This window comes from Phallusia mammillata, chromosome 4 (assembly GCF_965637545.1).
Source record: "Phallusia mammillata chromosome 4, kaPhaMamm4.hap1.1, whole genome shotgun sequence".
NCBI lineage: Eukaryota > Metazoa > Chordata > Ascidiacea > Phlebobranchia > Ascidiidae > Phallusia > Phallusia mammillata.
In genome coordinates, this window is record NC_137255.1 from 23,078,632 (window position 1) to 23,097,056 (window position 18,425).

At 37.2% G+C, this 18,425-nt stretch overlaps 2 protein-coding genes and 1 long non-coding RNA gene across 3 annotated transcripts; all 3 read left to right on the top strand.

Moving 5' to 3' along the window:
* Nucleotides 1-1,470: 1,470 nt before the first annotated feature.
* Nucleotides 1,471-7,608, top strand: LOC145225337 (uncharacterized). Its single transcript, XM_080092026.1, has 10 exons — nucleotides 1,471-1,753; nucleotides 1,989-2,186; nucleotides 2,591-2,754; nucleotides 3,111-3,237; nucleotides 3,392-3,546; nucleotides 3,740-3,852; nucleotides 4,393-4,614; nucleotides 5,007-5,133; nucleotides 5,557-5,866; nucleotides 6,998-7,608. Exons 1-10 carry the CDS (start codon nucleotides 1,643-1,645, stop codon nucleotides 7,115-7,117), a joined length of 1,647 nt encoding a protein of 548 aa, XP_079948152.1. The 5' UTR covers nucleotides 1,471-1,642; the 3' UTR covers nucleotides 7,118-7,608.
* A 4,852-nt stretch (nucleotides 7,609-12,460) lies between these two features.
* On the top strand, nucleotides 12,461-15,348 carry LOC145223646 (uncharacterized). The gene is made up of 4 exons (XM_080090046.1): nucleotides 12,461-12,667; nucleotides 13,948-14,097; nucleotides 14,750-14,965; nucleotides 15,326-15,348. The coding sequence occupies exons 1-4, from the start codon at nucleotides 12,499-12,501 to the stop codon at nucleotides 15,346-15,348; spliced, it is 558 nt and encodes a 185-aa protein (XP_079946172.1). The 5' UTR covers nucleotides 12,461-12,498.
* Nucleotides 15,349-15,471: 123 nt separating this feature from the next.
* LOC145224792 (uncharacterized) lies at nucleotides 15,472-16,660 on the top strand. The gene is made up of 2 exons (XR_013859747.1): nucleotides 15,472-15,611; nucleotides 16,375-16,660. It is a non-coding gene; the product is annotated as an uncharacterized LOC145224792 (long non-coding RNA).
* Nucleotides 16,661-18,425: the final 1,765 nt, after the last annotated feature.

Sequence of the window (18,425 nt, forward strand, 5' to 3'; positions counted from 1 at the left end):
TGTACAAGACGAAGCACTTTAGTGTTACTATTTTGGTTTAACTGAAAGCCGCTAATTGCTGTGGTTTATCAAAATAGTAGTGAGGACTTCGGTCGATAATAACTTAGTACTGCATTTACCCATCTGTAAGTTTGCCAATTAAACTTTCGGGCTCTTAACTGTTACTTTGGTGAATGATTTAAAACGATTTTTCTCCTACCTTCAAACAGGTTTAAGGAACATCACAGCTTCCAAACAGTCCAAAGAATCTAACTCAGGGGTGGGCAAACTACGGCCCGCGGGCCGCATGCGGCCCGGCAAAGGAGTTCATGCGGCCCGCCAAATGTTGGGAAATTTTAAACAGCAAGTTTCCGAGCAACGCTGAATAGTATTATAACCACAGGCGTAGTTTTGAAAAATACCGGGGGTGTTTACGTGAATTGGTCTGCTGTTTCTACCACGTTATCATGCAAATATTCACTTGAAACAATTTCTTCGTTCGATAAAAGTAAAAGCCATTCACGTTTTCAAATACAGCCCACTTTGTACTGTTGACGCCAAAACTTTGGTCACTTTGGATCAAGTTTAGGTCGTTGCAGTACATTGCAAACGGACATTAAACACGGGTTTAGAATCATTAACACAGACCACGACACTTAAGATGGATACTAAAAACGGCTCGCTTTGTTTAATGTTGGCGCAAGGAATTTATTAACAAAAAAACGTGATGCAGCCTATGTTGCAACACATGCTATGTTTACAACAAATGCTTTATTTTTTTATTTAATTGTAGCGTTTCAACCAATGTTTGTGCAAACAAAGTGACAACAAACGTATTTGCACATAGCTGAAAATATACTATGTTAATATTTTAAGCTAAATCAGGGGTACACAACCTGCGGCCGTACGGCCACATGCGGCCGCGTAGACGAGTTTGTGCGGCCGTGACCATGTATGTCAAAATACATGTACTGGCTGCCGTGACGTAACTAAAACTATTTTGCCAAATATTTTGATTTTCAAACTGCTAAAAACAGATTTCGTGAGACTTAAAAAAAGATTACCATCCTAAGAACCACATGCGCCAGGCTTTTTATCTGCAAACAATGCGAATAAACACAATACCGATTTTGACGTCATAAACAGTTAGCTCCGTTCAGTTAAACTTATGCACCAAGTTAGAAATTATTAATATGAGCATTTTAAGCAACTTTGAATGGTATATACATGAGATAAACCTAATTCTTTACACCAGTTATTAAAAAAAACAAGCAAGCAATTGGGGGGCCGTTGGTGAAATACAATGCGGCCCCATAAGATTAAGAACTTTTGAATGCGGCCCTTGCGCTGAAAAGTTTGCCCACCCCTGATCTAACTCATAGCACAAACAATTATCCACCACACCACAACTAAATACACTCACAACTGACTCAGATACTGCTGGCACAATATTTAGACTGCACGTGTTGAAAGTTGGACACATACAAGGTTGGCAGTTATGTCGTAACAATGCACGTATGGCGCAATGGTTACAACGGCGGGAAAAGTTTTTGTTATAGGGGAGCGTTACTTTATGTCACAATCAAACCGTTAATTGTGTTACAGACAGGCCGCCTGCGTTTTCACTGCCTCGTTTAGTAAAGTTCACACTACAGTAATAAATATGGCATTTCCCACGATTATCAAGTTTGACCGACTCGCCAAAGCACAGAGTGAAGCTAATGAGTTACTTCAAGGAGCAATGCTCAACGAAAGAGCTGGAAGCTGGAACAAGGTTAAATTATTAAAATTTCTGCCTAAACAAGGATATACCAGCATTCTCAAGCTAATTAAAAAAATTTGCTGTTTACATCAACTTGACTAAAACGATTTTTCAAGACCATCAGGCTACGTTTGACTGAAACTAATGAGTTTTCATGAAAATAAACAAACAAAACAGTAAAATTATTCGTTATTTTATCATGAAGTTTCATAAAATACACGAGACATAAATTACTTATGTGTTTTAGGTGGTTGACAAATACAAACGGATGCTGAAACTGATTTCAAAATGTAATCTTCCCGCCAGTTTCATCGCAACACCTACGTACAACCGTCTCATGTACGAGTCGTACTACCATTTAGGGGTTGCTTTACAAAATCTCGGTCGTCACAAGGATGCGATACACGCGTACACCAATGCAATACTGTCAATGAATCTTAGAAAAGTAAGATAACACTTCAAGTATAGGTTTACTATGCAAAAGAGACACATTTGACAAACTTTAGTTGACAGTTTTGGGAAAATATCTGGGATGTTTGTCTAGAAATAGTGCACTTTTAGTATTTATTCACGATGGCTTTTCTTTCCACAAGATCAGCTGTCATACAAATATATGTAAAAAATTAACAACAAACACTGGTTGTTTTAAAAACATTTAGTCTTAGCTCGTTTGTGTTTAGCTGTACACTTATTACATGCAAGGAAAACCTTCAAAAATTGCTTGGACCCATAAGATTTCCAAATTGTTTCGAGCAAGAAACTAAAGCTAAGCAAAATTTAAGCCAAGCACTGAAAAATATATCATTAAAAAAACTAATCAAACTACAACTAAAGCCTATTGCTCCACAGAACGGCTGTACGGCAGGTTGCAATGCAAACACATGTTTCCACACCCCACTTCTCGCAAAACGGGCGTTCGCACATGCCAAGACTGGTGACATAAAAAGTGCGTTTCGTGACGCTGAAAAGGCTGTAGTGCTGGACACCCATAATCCAGATCTTTACTGTGTCAGGTACTGGATACAAACTTTAGCATCACCCAATCACTTCACCATAATCTTTCTAGTTTACTTATTTTATTACTTCTCTATATACTCTGTTGCCTGTTTTTTTTTTCTTTTTTTTGTACTTATTTCTTTTATCTGTGGCACATTTGTAATCTTGCATGGGATTGTTTTTGGAAAAACCTTTAGTTCGACTTAATTTACTTGCGATTAACCGCAATTAGAGCGAATATTACGTGTACCTCAGGATAAACTACATGTAGTTTGAGATCAATATGCAATTAAACGGATTGTGCAATAAAAATACAACTTTCTGCATTTGAGAATCCTGTTTGAAAACAAATACCCACTCATGTATGTTGAAGGTCGATGTTGTGGAACACGCGAAAGGAATCACAAAAGGCAATGGAAGATTTAAACCGAGCTCTTACTTTTAACCGAAATCACGTGTGTGCTTTGATCTTGCGAGGAGCTACAGATCGACCGTTACAAGTATAACAATATTTTTGTGTTAGGTTTTATTAAGAGAAGTAAAATGTTAGGAAACCGTTTAGTAGTGACTTTTTTGCTTAAATTTAGCATGAACCTAATGCAACATTTAGGCACCATGTAAACTTCATTTTCTTTGTAAAACTTGTTTGTACAGATGACATTTGGACTTCTTGAAGGAATTTCCACCAACGTTAAAAAGGATCTGCATGCCGACCACAAGCTGGCGCTGAAGCTTAATCCTGACGCCGCATCGTTCACTGATATAGTGCCGGATGTCCATTGGCCGAAAATGATCAAATTTTGGAACAGGTAAAACAGTGGCAAAAGTTTTCGCTTTGCAATCGACTTACGTACAACTTAAGTTCCACAGCTATAAACAAAGTATTCATTACTGAGATCAGTTCGAATTATTTCGAGCATGCAGCGGAGCCTGTGTCGTTCAGATCAGCTTAAAGTAGTATGGTATTAATGTTGTATTTTTCACCTTTTGAGTCTTTTTTAGATTTCTATGGTCTTTAAGCGTACCAAGAACAGTGATGCACGTGGATCTGACGTCATCAGTGATTGCGCAATACAATAACACCATCGTCATGGCTGAACAATCGGAAAGCAAAGGTATTTTTGCACAGACATTGCTTTTGTCTGTACAAAGCAGTGAGGCTGTTCATTATATTCGTAAGAACTCTGGAATTAATTTGTGTTGACAACTTTACAAATAGTTGAACACGTTCCTGTTTTGCATTTTGTCGACAATTGGCATCAGTTTAAGTTAAATGTGTGGAAGCTGAAAGTTGTTTTCGAGTTGAAATATCAAACACTTTAATACAAAACATTAGACTTGTCTTATTTTAAGTTTCGGGCAAAAAGCGGCCTGCAAGTAAACCCCTTCTGTGCTTGTAGCGTAAAACACATCCGCTAATTTAGCATAGGTTTAAATTTAAGCTACAGACATTGCTCACTGTTTTGGCCTATAAACAGCAAATATGATTTACAAACTAAGATTGCATGATCACTTCCAAGTCAACAAAATCAGTTGATAAATGTATATGGAATTTTGCATATTTTCGTCTTTAGCTCGTAGAAAAACAAAATCAATATGTTTGCTTGTTTTATTTTACCTCTTATACCAGCAATAACATTTGTTGCATTTTGCAGTCTCAAACACCCCCATTACCCGTCCCACGACCGCTACCCCCTCAGCAACGAGGTCACGTGTCCGAATGTCGGTCGAATCAATAGCGTCTCGTCCGCAGTCGAATCCGCTTCCTTTTCGATGCGGAACACCTCAGGAAGCTTTGGATAACGTCAGTCAGACGATTTACAACAGGCGACTGTCGTACGGTGAAGCAATACGGACTTACACAGCACGAAAGCAAGGTTCTTGCTAATATTGTTGGTTTGTGGCCAAGCCGCGGTTTTCCCGCCCAATTGGGCTGGTTACTGACATCATGTTGCGGGTTGCGGTGCTTTGGACAAGTTGTAAAAAAGAGCCATTTTTTTGTTATTTTTGACGGATTTTTTTAAGTCTTGAAACTTTGCAGGGAGTAATACACAGTATTATTACCCTCTTTTTGGATTTGTTTTTTATTTACTTAGCAGTTGCGGTTTTGGGGCTGGCTTAGACGCTTTTTCAGAAATTTACCTGGCAATAATTAGTGAATTTTCGTATAGAGATGATAGTGTTTAACACCACTGCAAACTATGATTATTAAACATATACAACAAATAAATCATATACACTGACAGATCACAAATGAATTACATTACAGACACTGGAGTTTCCGATTACATTCAACGCTTGGTGGCGCACGCGAGTCGACCGCCAAGGGAGCGCAAAAAGTCATCAGAAAACCCTGATCAAACTGACCAAAAAGTTCCGACAATCACCGTATCCAGGTAATAACCTCCCAAACGTCCAAATGCCCTGTCCATAAAAACTACATTAAACCAGAATTGTGGAACGGGTATTGTATCTGTGATTAAATATAATTATTGCGTTACTTGAACACTGGGATTTCGAGATTTCTAGTTAATTTAAATGTTCCTTGTACTCGAACTGTTTTTTTAATGAGCAACAAGTACTGCTTAAGAAACCTATCCAAACCTACTTTGAAGTTCGGTTGAGGTCATGCACTACATGTTTACACATTATGCTAAAATTAGGTGAAGGGTATACGAGTATATCTTTCCAAACCAAACTTTAAGTAATTTCCAGAAAGCTCCCGCGCTAATCCACTTCGAGCAAAAATATTAACAGAAACACTATTTATCTATAGGGTCCAACACTCTAGTTACTTACAAGCTGTTATATCTTCCTAGATCCCCGACCGTTGCCCAGCAACCTTTCCGGTCCGATAGCCGGCACTCAAGCGTTACCAACACCGTAAGAAATTCCCCGGAACCAATGGCGGGCCTGCAACCCCCCAAATCGTTTCCTCCGGAACTAGCTTCCCGACGAGCGTCACAGATTTCAATAAGATCCTGTCCAGTGAATTTGACCCGACCGGTTACCAGATCATTGGGCGACCCGCGACTGCCTCCTAGCGGAAAAAGACGTGCCAGTGTGGCTGTGGTGAAACACAGTCGTAAGGATGCGGCAAGCTTTGCTTCGTCTGTGCATGGGATGGAGGTACTTAATTTAAAAAAAAATTAAACAATTAATGCACACTAACACATTTTTTATGTGGCGAAATGCAGAATATTATTTAATCAAGTTTTGGTTTGTATTTTTTTTCTTACAAATAGCATATCTTTGTACCTAAATATGCATCTTTATGTAAATTCTAAGTTTGCAAAATACCGACGAATGACGCATTTCCTAATATTTAAAGGCAAATGGTGTGAAAATGCTGACGGTTTATGTTGGGCTGAGGTTTTGTAATAAACAACAATAAAAACAACTCATAAACTTAATGCCTATTCCTATCCCAGTCTCACAGTTAATTTAAATAAATGCGCTCATTACGATTTTTATCGGAAACTAGCAAACTTTACGTTATTAGCTCTACCATGCTCATAGTAAATGCATTAAATTGACCAAAACAAAATATCACTTTGTTTTTTTTAAATTAAAAACATTACAATGAAATGAAAAACTGAACATAAAGTCAATATAATGGTCAGATTTGCAGTTTTTATCATAACCTATATTTGAAAATGATGTTGCACGAAGCTGTAAATAATATAGAACAGGGGTCGGCAACGTTTTAGGCGACGCGTGCCAATTTACTTGTTATTTCCATGTGTTATTGACTTCGCGTGCCAACGTTTTTTTTTAATAATAGTGGTTCGTGCCAGCAGATATCAATAACAAAGAGAAAACAGAGTGTTTTGTGCATAAGACTGAATTTTAAGACGATGGCACGATAAAAACTGAAAACAAGTATTGCAGCAGGTTAAATTGTTACTGCAATATAAACACTCAAATCGGTTGGCGCGCCATGAAAACCACCTAGCCTTGGCACGCGTGCCAGTGGTTGCCAACCCCTGATATAGGGCATAAGTATAGGGCTAGGCAAAAGTATTATGCAAAACATTGAAAAACATACAATGGCAACTGCTGCAAAGTTAACTTGGCCTACAATGAGCTCCCAATTGTATATGGGTACAGCGGACATCTAAATCCGTACAGCGGACATCTAACTCCGTACTGCGGATATCTAAATCCGTAGTTCTTATTCATACACTTCACATTACCAATTGTTTTTAAACTTTTGAACTACAGGCATATGATCCTGGAACGTACTTTTTTACCTTTCAGGTTTTCAACTCAGTGAACATCGCCGGAGCCCCTCGCATGTATTACAAGCCGTGGGGCGGAGACAAACTACCAGTGGCTGAGTTGCCAAGCAGGAAAAAGCTTGAAGCTTTTCGTGTGTGACTCCATTTTGTACCGTTTGGGGTTTTTTAACGACCTCTTTTAACGATCTAATGGTTTGGAATTAAGCGGCTAATGTACCTATAGCGTCCTGGGTGATATTAACAACAAGAATAACTGCCAAAAATAGTTTTTTTGTCTAATGTTTACTCGAACTGGTGATGCATTAAAAAGCTACCACCACCACACATACGTACGAGACCAAGAATTCCGGTCTAACTATATGGTCTAAAGCAAGACTACCTATAGCCATTGTAAGTAAAATCATATTTTAACACGTATGCAATGACAAATGCGAGATTAAGAAATCGGTCTCCTTTTGTTAACAATATGTGTCTATAATTTGTACAGTCACCGTGGGTATAGGTAATGGCTCGTGTATATGTGAGCTGACGGACAAATGTAAAAAAGGAAAAAAATGCACTGAGCTGACAGAGGTCCTTGCAAAACAGGCTTGGCTGATGGACAAATGTAAAAAATGCAAATTCAACAGACATTTTGTCGGAAAAGTACTAAAACCTTTAAACGTCAGAAACTGTTGAGTGTTTTTTCTAGCAAAATATCGAAGTTAGGATTCCTTTTTTTCTTTCGTAAACACAGTTTTTCTTTGACAGTTTAAACGTTTTTGGTAATCTTTTTTGGTCCTTTTCAATCTTTTGCTATAAAAACTTCAAATGCTTTAAAATAATATCATTTTTTGCAACTATCTGTGTGCAACATTTCTGCATTCTGAAATTAGCTTCTCCAACAAAATTACGAAGGTTTTTGGCGAATCACTGCTACAAAAAAAGGTGGACTTAATTTTGCGCAGAAGAACAACATCAGACACTGCTTAACCCAGGACTACGGCGGGACACTTTTTTGTCACTAGAATGATAATTTATTGACATTTGACTTCAGACTTTAATTGCTTTTGTCAATTATAATTATATGCAGCCTATCGTCTCTTGTAATTAACTTGGGTGCACAAATTTTAGACGCCAATGACTCTTCCATTGAAAACATTGACATAAAGCAAGGTCAGACAACAGACAGAGTTCATAATTGTATGTAAATATGAAAGGCTATTCTCCAAAACAATTTGCCTTTCATATATTCCCTCAAAGTTGCATAATCTATGTCCTATGATTGTTGAAATAGCAAACCGTGAATTTGTGGCATTTTTTTACCAACGTTCGGTTTCATGTATTAAACAGTGTGACCAATGTCAGGAGTTTAGCCTAACAGTTATCGCAACAAAATACCATTTGGACCAACCATACATGTTCATAGCAATCACCTGCACTGAAGTTTCAACAAAATCTTCGGTTAAAGTTACAACCTACTTTAGCCACTTGTAGTTTTCCACTAAAAAATAGGAGGTTACTTCAGTGGATGAAATTAAACTGTAAATTAGTTCACGTAAAAGATAGAACATGTAAACGAAGTGATAACGCTTGAAAAACCACACCTAAATTCAGTTGTTTAAAAACACATGCAACATCAAAATACCTGTATGTAGCGGTTTTATTTCAACTGAGGTACACAGACTATCTGAACTATAGGATCACTTTGTTATTCATTTTACTATTCACTTTATCAACATATTCGTTTCGACTGGCTCGGGTTGACCAAAGCGAATCCTATTCTCATTAACGTAGACGTTAAGTACTTTCATCATTGAACCGTTGTTTTGACTAATTGGACCTACTACGTGTATATAAACTGAGTCCCCCAATTTCTCTGGCATCAATCTATCATCAAATCAAATCGGTTTAAATAGCGAGAAAAATAGGTTCAGACCAGAAACAGAATTTGTCGACTTTAAAACATACAGATTTGCAGTGTCAAAAATCTTCTACGCGACGAACAAGACAATGAAGATTAAAGCTTTGCTCGCTGTGTTTTTGGTTTCAATAGCTGCGATTGCAATTTGCGAAAGTGCGTCTACAAGGACACGAAAAACAGCACAAGAGAACAACCATTCTTTGTCGACATTGCAACGGTACAATACGGAAAATGTAACTGAATTGTCTAAAGTGAAAAAAATAAATTCTAAATTGACCTGCAAAAAAAACAAACACAATGGGTCTGTTTTTTTACCGAAAATAACTTCATACTATCGATTAAACTCGCCTATTAAAATTTTCCTGCCGTTGAAAAAACTTTGGAATTTGCAAAGCGATTGCGCTCTGATGGCTCGTGTAGTGTTGCGTTCTGATGGCTATAGTATTTGACTTAAAATGGTCTTAGATGTTTGCGTAATTAACAAACCCGCGCTTACATAGCTAATCGCCAAAAATGCTTTGAGAAACTTAGTCGGTACTCATCAAGCAAGACAATACGTAATAATTTGGACTGTTTAAACTTTTACCAAATGATTTTATCATATTCTTTATCATCACTGTAAAATACATTGTAGGTTTCGACGATACGTCCGGCGAACTAGAAAATGCAATCACCGTCTAAAACTTTTCTGCTACAAACTCGCCTATCGCTGTCACGCATCATTGCTCAACAAGCGAAGCGTCACGCCTTCGGATGACGTGGTTGTGGATTCCAATGATCAAAGACAAAGAAGATCTCTAAAAGTCAAACGGAGAAGAACGAGACCAAATTGTTCGATTTGTAGTTCGAGGTGTTGGTAATTTTTGCGAAACAACTCTTTACCCTTCTTCGATATTTATTTCGTTCACTTTTGCGAGTTCCTAACAAGATTTGTGCAACCAACCATATTTTTTGAAAAAAACTGCTTTAAACTTGCTTGATTTTTTCCATCAACCCAGTTTAATATTGGCATCGATTTAACCTTGTGTGACATTCGTAACTTATTACAGCAAAACGAATTTATTTCAGAGAATTAGCGTCATTGTAATTGGTTACAAAAATGTGCCAATTCTTCTAGCAATTTCTAACTAAATTCTTATTCTTCTAGCAAAGAAAAACTCATGTGACCAAAAGATAATTGTGACAAAATACAAAACGTTGAATGCCAACCACTCGGCCATTTTGAAAATATGTTCTAGTTAAATGAGTCACGCATATCTCCAAACCAGTTTTTATGCCTTCATTTTTAAAGCTCGCAAAGCGAACTTACCTTAAAGTGCGTTATATAATTGGGTACAAAATGTAAATTATTGTGTGTTTTTTCTGCTATGATTGTAACTTTAATCTCACTTTTATACTTTTTTACTTTTGGGATATTCTTTTATGACGAGTGTAATGACGTAAAAAAGCGACTTGCTTTATTATTCAAACGTTTCGGCGAATGCTCATGCCATCATTAGTAATGCTTTTTTTGTTTTTGTTTCGGGTTGGTTCAAACTTTATGTTTCATTGCACGTACTTTCACAAACCCGCCCATCTGCATCACGTGACAAATTCGGACGCGCTGATTGGTTGCCCCAATACCGATCGCGTGATCCTCGCCCAGACGTTGCCTAACCGAGAAATTCTTCGTGCATGTCGTCAATAACGATAAATAGCACGACACTGGAAGCAGTTTCGAATGTCGACTTTTCACAAGACCAACAGCGGTTGTTCCAAGGTTTAGCGGAATTTTTCCTCGATTTCAAGTATCCGTTGTCCCGGAGCCCCAGGGCAAGGCAAAGCGATTTGCACACGGCCCGTGAATCTTGGAAATTCGCTGTGAATTTAGTCGCGGGAGTAAACTTGTGGCCTTAAGTCTTTTGCTATTTAGCTTGTCATATTCTTTATTGTGTAAAATGTCGAAATACGATTTTCCAAAGTTGATAATTGCAGGTATTTTTTGCGATTTTTCGAATTATTTTTTTTGTTAATAACGGCGCTGGTCGAAACGCCCAAACTGTTAAAATTTTAGCAAAATGTCAAGCTAACATTCATTTTAACTGTTTAATTTAAAAAAACCCAAATACGAATGTTACACTGATGCGTAACATGTTTACAACAATGTCTTTGCAACAAACAATAAGGTTATAAAAGTTAAAAAATGATAAAAAACTTAGATTCCAAAAACTGCTTTTTCATAGTTAAGCTTATAGCTAGTTTCCGAGCAAGCAATTTGCCGTTATACGCAATCAACCTGTTTTCGCTTTTAAAACGTTGCCAAATTGCTTCACAATTAGTTAACAATGCCTACGAATATTAAAATGATGCAGTGCCGTTTTGTGTAGTTTCGATAAGTTTTCAAACAAACTGAAATAATAATTTGTGAATCGTCATTTCAGTCAATATTATGCCGAACCATTTTCAAACAACTTTTTCGTAATTTTAGCACAGTGTCGCAATCAACGGCTGCTGCCAAACAAGTTTCGGTTTTACGTCAGGGATTTTTCCACTTCGTGCAGCTGCAGATAGCGACAGTAGCACATGATCCTTATAGCACGCACATGACCGATCATACAAAACTTGCCGATTTTGTTCAAGTCTTCGGCATTTTGCAAACGCATTACTTGCGATGACAAATAGCCAGTACGAAAAAGGATAAATTTGTAGCGGTTTTGTAGATTTTTTAGGAGAGTTTTAACAAACTTTACGAAGTGTGTTTGTGCTGGCACATATTTACTGATTTTTGAAACAGGAATCTTGACATCACCTAATTGTAGACTCTTATGTGTAGTTTGCTTATTTGGCGAAAATAATATCCTGTTGTCAAAATAAAACAAGCAGGTCAATTTATAGATGCAAAAACAAGGGCCCGTTTGATGTTGTATGTAGTTCGAACGTTCTTTTTCATCACACAAACAATTAGCTATTAGACTGATCAGTTAGTTGCAAACAGTGCTTACACTGTTTCGATCTGTAAGCTCCACCGCTGGTGATCTTAAGATATTGCCTGCGTGGAAGAGTGTTTTTGATCAACTTATGCCAATTGTTACAACAATTTTACTTTGCGCGTCACACTTTTTACCGCTACTGTGTGAAAATATTTCACATGTCAGTTGCTGCAAGCTAACCTGCTAAAGTTGTGTGAGCCTATAATTGGTCAACGACCGGCGAGCCGAGATCTGTTTGCACGTGTTGTAAAAGAACTAGGCTGTCTCCTTGTGAGCATCTAGTGTACGGTCGTTTTCCTGTGACTGGGTATTTACATGCCGTGGTAGATTTTGTGTAAAGAGATCTGCTTTGTTGACGTTGGTGCAATGCAAAGCAGTGTTAGGTAGATCCGGCTTTCGTGTTGAGCCGTTATTACAAGGTTCTGTGCCTCGGGGAATAGATCAGATTGGCAGGGGTTTTGAGAATTATTTGCCAAAGGTAACATCGCCACCCGAGATCGCTAGACCCAATTTCGTGGGTGTCAGAATAATTCGCTAACACTACAAGCTAAATATTAACCTTTCAAGCTAATGGTTTAAATATCCATTTATTTCAACAGAAACTGTTTGGAAAAAGGCTGTTGACGTACATCAGTTCAAACACCAAAAATGAATCAAATTACCCTGATTGCACTTATTGCAATTTGCTTTTTGGCAACTGGCCAAGGTTACGAATGTAAGCAGGGGGATAAGAACCCGTATTCTGACACACAGATTAACGTGATTTGTCCGTATGCCTGCATCAAAATGGATTATCACACATCATTCATCTACGCAGGTATAATCGGCTTTTGTGCTATATTCAAACTACAATTTCTTTAAACTATACAGACGAATACCACTTAATCGTATAGTGCTTTCAACTCAATGGGAATCATAATTTCAAGGCTTGTTCGTTTCCCAACTTTGGTTTATCAAATGTTTTGGATAGTTGCAAGAACAACTCATTTCAACAAAAGTACGTTGAGTTTAGTCGAAGCTACACACGTAGAGTATGTTAACCGAATGCAGGAACAACAAAATTTCTGCTAAGAGTGACTGAATCAGTTCAAACTCCAAAATGAATCACTGTCAAGTTTATAAAGCTCTTCTGGCAAATATTTTTATTCCGACCTTTTGACGTCCTGTACAGGTCACCTTCATTATGGTAAATAATACAGAATGCGCGTAGTACAGTGCACGATAAACAATGAAAACAAGAATTAAACGCAAGCACGTCACAACGCAACAAAAACACTGCGCGATAACGAATGATTGGGCCTCCAATCTTAGAGTAGGTGGTAGGTAATGTGTAGCTGCAGCACGTTTTTAGCCATGGTCCATACCCACAACCAACGTTATACGTAGCTATTTCCGACTCGGCGCTGTGTTTTTATTCACGACATCAACAGATCATAAGCAAGCACTAAATCAAATAACTTGCGACAAATTCATAATTTTATCAACATGGCCGTCAAAATTTGATCTTAATTTGGATCTTTAAGTATGTTACTTCTGTTTAATAAAGTGACATACATTCGCCATAATTTTGACAATTTCGGTTAAAAGGCCTCGACTAGAACTAAAACAGGTGATCACAAACAATATTGAATTAAATCAGTTGCGTTGAGTTTGTTTTGTTGGTAAAAAACCCATAGCAACACAATTGCACTAAACCAAGGTTTTTCAACCAGGCTTGTAGCTTATGTGGCTTGTAAGATACTATATTGATTTTGGGACGTCAATTTAATATTTATCTTGACAATCGTTGTTAATGTTTTTTTTACAGTGGAAATTGAATTACAAGTTACAGTTTCCACTAGGTTGTTTGCCATAAAAGTAATCAAGCTTTTTCATTGTGCTCTTCCTTATTCCTGTTAGGACCACAGATTCAGTGTATCACACAAGGACTAATAAATTTTTGACTGGGGTGTATAATTTTTGAGAAAACGTTAAAATTGTGCACTAATTTAAAAAAAAAACGGTTGAAAAGCAAAAATTTTAAATTTTTAGCAGTAAACAATATTGTTTTGGCAATTATAATGTCTTTTAAACAATGATAGCTTATGTTACTTTCAGGAATTCGCATCAGCTACAACGCATCGTCTGGCGGTTGTGCTGATAAAACCACGTGTGCTGATCCCAATCAGAGATGTGTCTATCTTGAGAAAACCAAGTTCATACCGATAGGAGGCCGCAAAGTTCCAGTTGCATTCACGTACGTTAACAGTATATCATTGATTTAGCATTTAAAATGAATGCAGTGGATTTCAATTGCCTTGAGTCATTTGCACAACCGCTTTGATTGGATTTCTGTGATTAGCATATACAACAAGGAAAATCTACCAATATCATACCTCACGGCAGCCTCACATTTAGCTAAAATTAGATGGGTGGCGCAAAGAACACTAACGCCCATTTTAAACGAGATATCTCCAGACATGCTGACGGTTAGAGCTAGTAGGTTTTATCATTCGACGAACAATAAAACTAACTTTAAAAACTTTGTGCCTAAAATTTTTAACAACTCACTTCCCAACTCTATGACTTTTTAGCTGCTAAATAAATAATTTAGCTCTATGCTATCGAAGCTTAATTAAATGTGAGCCATACATGAGGTATGGTGTTAGAGCCTCTACCATCGAACAACCTAATGAGGACTGTAGTAGGCTAAATCAAGTGTTTGTTTATTCACAGAAACGTGTTTCACCTAATGTCGCCAGTTTGGGGCTTTTGTAGTGCTAATTTGGGTCAATTTTTGGAATAAAGACAGTCTTTCGGTATATTTATCTGTTACTGGACACATGCACCAGTTGTCAAATGCGACACGAAAAGATAACAAAGGAAAATGTTTAAATAATTCAATTAAATTTTTAAACAGAAACTTTTTGGAAAGAGGCTTTTGACGTATCAGTTCAAACACTAAAAATGAATCAATTTATTCTGATTGCACTTATTGCAATTTGCTTTTTGGCAACTGGCCAAGGTTACGAATGTAAGATGGGTGAAAAGAACCCGTATTCTGACACACAAATGGACGTGGTCTGTTCGTATGCCTGCATCAAAATGGATTTTCATACTTCATTCACTCACACAGGTATATTTTATGCCATATTTAAACCACAGTTATTTTAACGACAGACGGATGTCTCTTAATCGTTTAGTACTTTTAATTGAATGGTAAGTCCAAGGCCAATTAATTGCATAAACAACTGATTGCAGCAAACGTATGTTTGTCAAAGCTGAATGTTATCGTGTTACTGTGTAGCTGCAGCAAGTTCAGCCATAATTCACCCACAATTGTACCCTCCATTGTTTAAGGCTCCATGGCGTTTTATTGTTACTTGGTGATTGTTTTAGTGGTTACTACTTAGTCAAGTAATTTCAGCAAACATGAATTTCTCAGTATATCAACCCTGAAAATTGATTACAAATTTATTTTAGTTGTTTGTCCTAGAACTGCATGGAACTCAAGCTTGACTAAAGATTGGGATGTCTTGAGTTTAGTTTGTTTTGCATGCTTTGTGAAAAACACACAGCGACACAATTGCTCTGAACAATATTGTTTTTTGCAACAATAGCAGCTAATATATATTGTACCCAGGAATGCACATCAGCTACAATGCAACATCTGGCGATTGTGCCGATAAAGAAATGTGTGCCGATCCCGACCAGAAATGTGTGGAGCTGCGCAAAAGGAAGTTCATCATTATGGGTAATCGCAAAGTTGCAATGACATACACGTAAGTTGACAGTGCTCATGTAGTTTTCATTTAAAATGCATGCAGTGGATGATAATTCCTTAAAGGCATTTTCGTTTCCATGATCTGCATATACAATGAGGAAAATTTACTAACGCCATACCCCACGACAGCCTCACATTTACCTTATAATTTCGATAAGTGGCGCAAAACACTAAGATCCATTTGAAACGATATATCTTCAAACATACTTTCGGTTGGGGCTGGTTGGGTTGGAGTAAGGTATTATGATTCGAAATGCAATAATACTAACTTTACCAACACTTATCTTTGACTGCTAAATAAATAATTCAGCTCTTTGCGCTACCCATCGGAGGTTAGGTAAATGTGGGTTTTCCGTGAGGTATGGTTTTTGTAGCTTTATCTAAAATCAACCTGATGAGCACTATAGTTAATAAGACCTTCATCAATTAAGGTGCTTGTTAATTCACAGCAACGTGTTTACCTGAAGATATCAAAACATGAGCAAATTAGTCCTATGTGTTACATGCATGTAACACAACCTTGGAAGCCTAAAATACCGTGTTAGCTCCGGGTCGGCAAGCTTGATGTATGTGAGGTAATGCTTCATGTCACGCCAAACCATTTGCTTATATTAAAGTATCTTTTGATCCAATTTAATGTATCTCTTTCCTTATATTTAGTTCAACAATAAATTGATTCGCGGCGTTTATCAACTTTCCGACCTTTCTCTTATAGTTACGGATCACATTTAAATACCGTTGTTTGCTTTGATGTTATGCAGAGATTGTCACAGTGAGTGTTGCTTCACTGACCAGTGCAACAAACCACTAGATCAGGCTCCAAATGTTGATCAGGTGGGTTTGGACAAAACCAACGCCGAACCAGAAGAAAGTCTGACCAAGCAAGCAAAAAATCTTGAGGAGATTTAGATGATGATTCGCTGTGGAAAGTCAACTATAGATGGAACTGAATTTGCTTAAATTGTCTTGCATCATTCATTTGCAGTAATTATCACATCTTGTAAATAAAACTAAATTGTTTCATCACATGCAAACAGCTTAAATAAAATAATGTAACTAACTTGTGTGTGATGTGTGTAATTTTGGCTAAATTTATAGGATAAGTATATTCATTTATGGCTAACTCCAGGCTAATTGGGGGTTCGACACCGCAGAAAAAAATGCCCCCCCAAACATTTCCATGCGACGAAAAATGAGCTAAAATTTGCAGACATAAATGTTTTTGTAAAAAAAGTGAGTGTGCTTTAAAGCAGTCACTGGATCGACACTAGCCATACTGTTTCGAGACTAAAAATATATTATTTATGCAAGGTAACAAACATGGAAATATTTTTGTTTTATGCCGTAAAGTTACATTATTTGCCTTCAATTTTATAAAACATTTCTTTCTCCTACATTTAACACTCCAAATAACAAAATATTAGCAATATTATAGTTTACAAATATCTGCAAATGACAGTTCCCCAAAACGTTAGGCGTAAATTAGGTTCGTTTGGTGTGAGCTTTATCAGTTATTACAATTATTGTTACAAACCCGGCCTAAATCACGTGACAAACTCCAATTGGTTGTGCCAAATACCAATCACGTGACCCATGCCCAGACATTGCGACATCGTTGAAAATATCATGCACGTTGTCACTAACAAAAAATATTGCACCAGAAGCAATTTCGACCGTCAACTTTTCATGTGACGTCATTGTGTGAAATAAAGTTCACCGGAATTTTCTCTTCGTGCTGAGAGATTGTTGTTCCGGAGCCCCAGGGCAAGCGCTTTGCACACGGCCCGCTTATCCCGGAAATCGACGTTGGAATTTTGGTCGAAGTTGAAAAATTCTCTGCCCCGCGTGTTTTGCAATTTACATTCTTTGATATTACTGATGATGGCATGAGCATTTGCCGAAACGTTTGAACAATAAAGCATGTCGCTTTTTACGTCTATTTGGGCCGTTATTTTCACCATTAAACTTATGAACAGATCTGTATATAGTGTTCCAAAGTACATTCTTTGACATTTTGTCAAATATATAGAATACTTACAAATAAATTTTGTTGGGTATTGGTCGTGTTATTTCCGATAATGACAAAAGCTTTCGTTGGAACGTCGTAACAATACTGATATTTTACAAAGATTGAGTCAATATAAGTTATATTTAAACCGATTGAAATCAAAATGCACACAAAAGTATAAACATCCTATTGACCAAATAAACAAGACCACAAAGCATCGTGAGGCTCATATATTCTCTAAAACATACTTTATGTTTAAGATTATAGCTAGTTTTCGGGCAACTTTGTTCAGTCACCCGTAACTTGAGTTTGCATTTTTTTCATTGTTGTCAGGTTGTATTAATCTTTGTACACAACGCAAATGAAGTTTGATCGATCAAAATAAATCAACATAAAATAATTGGCAAATTATTAGCAATGCCTATGATGAAAATGTTGCAATGCAATATCATATATGTCATACCGAAGTTTCTGGAAAACGAAGCACAATGATGAAATATAAATTTTTCGCAAGAACATTCTCGAACATATTTGCAATACAGTGTCGCAATCAACGGTTGCTGCAAAACGACGCGATTCCCCATTCGTGCACAAGGCCGATTGCGTCAGACAACTGTAAACAACTCGACCTATGGTATAAAACGCGCAGGTTTCGTTCAAGTATTTGTCATTTGGCAAACTGTTAACTTGCGCATCAAGAAGAGAAAGAAAGAAAATAATTTACTATTAATGTTTTTTTAACAAACTTAAGGAACGTGTTTGTGTGCACAAATTTACTCGCTTTGAAAGAGGTTTTAGGACATA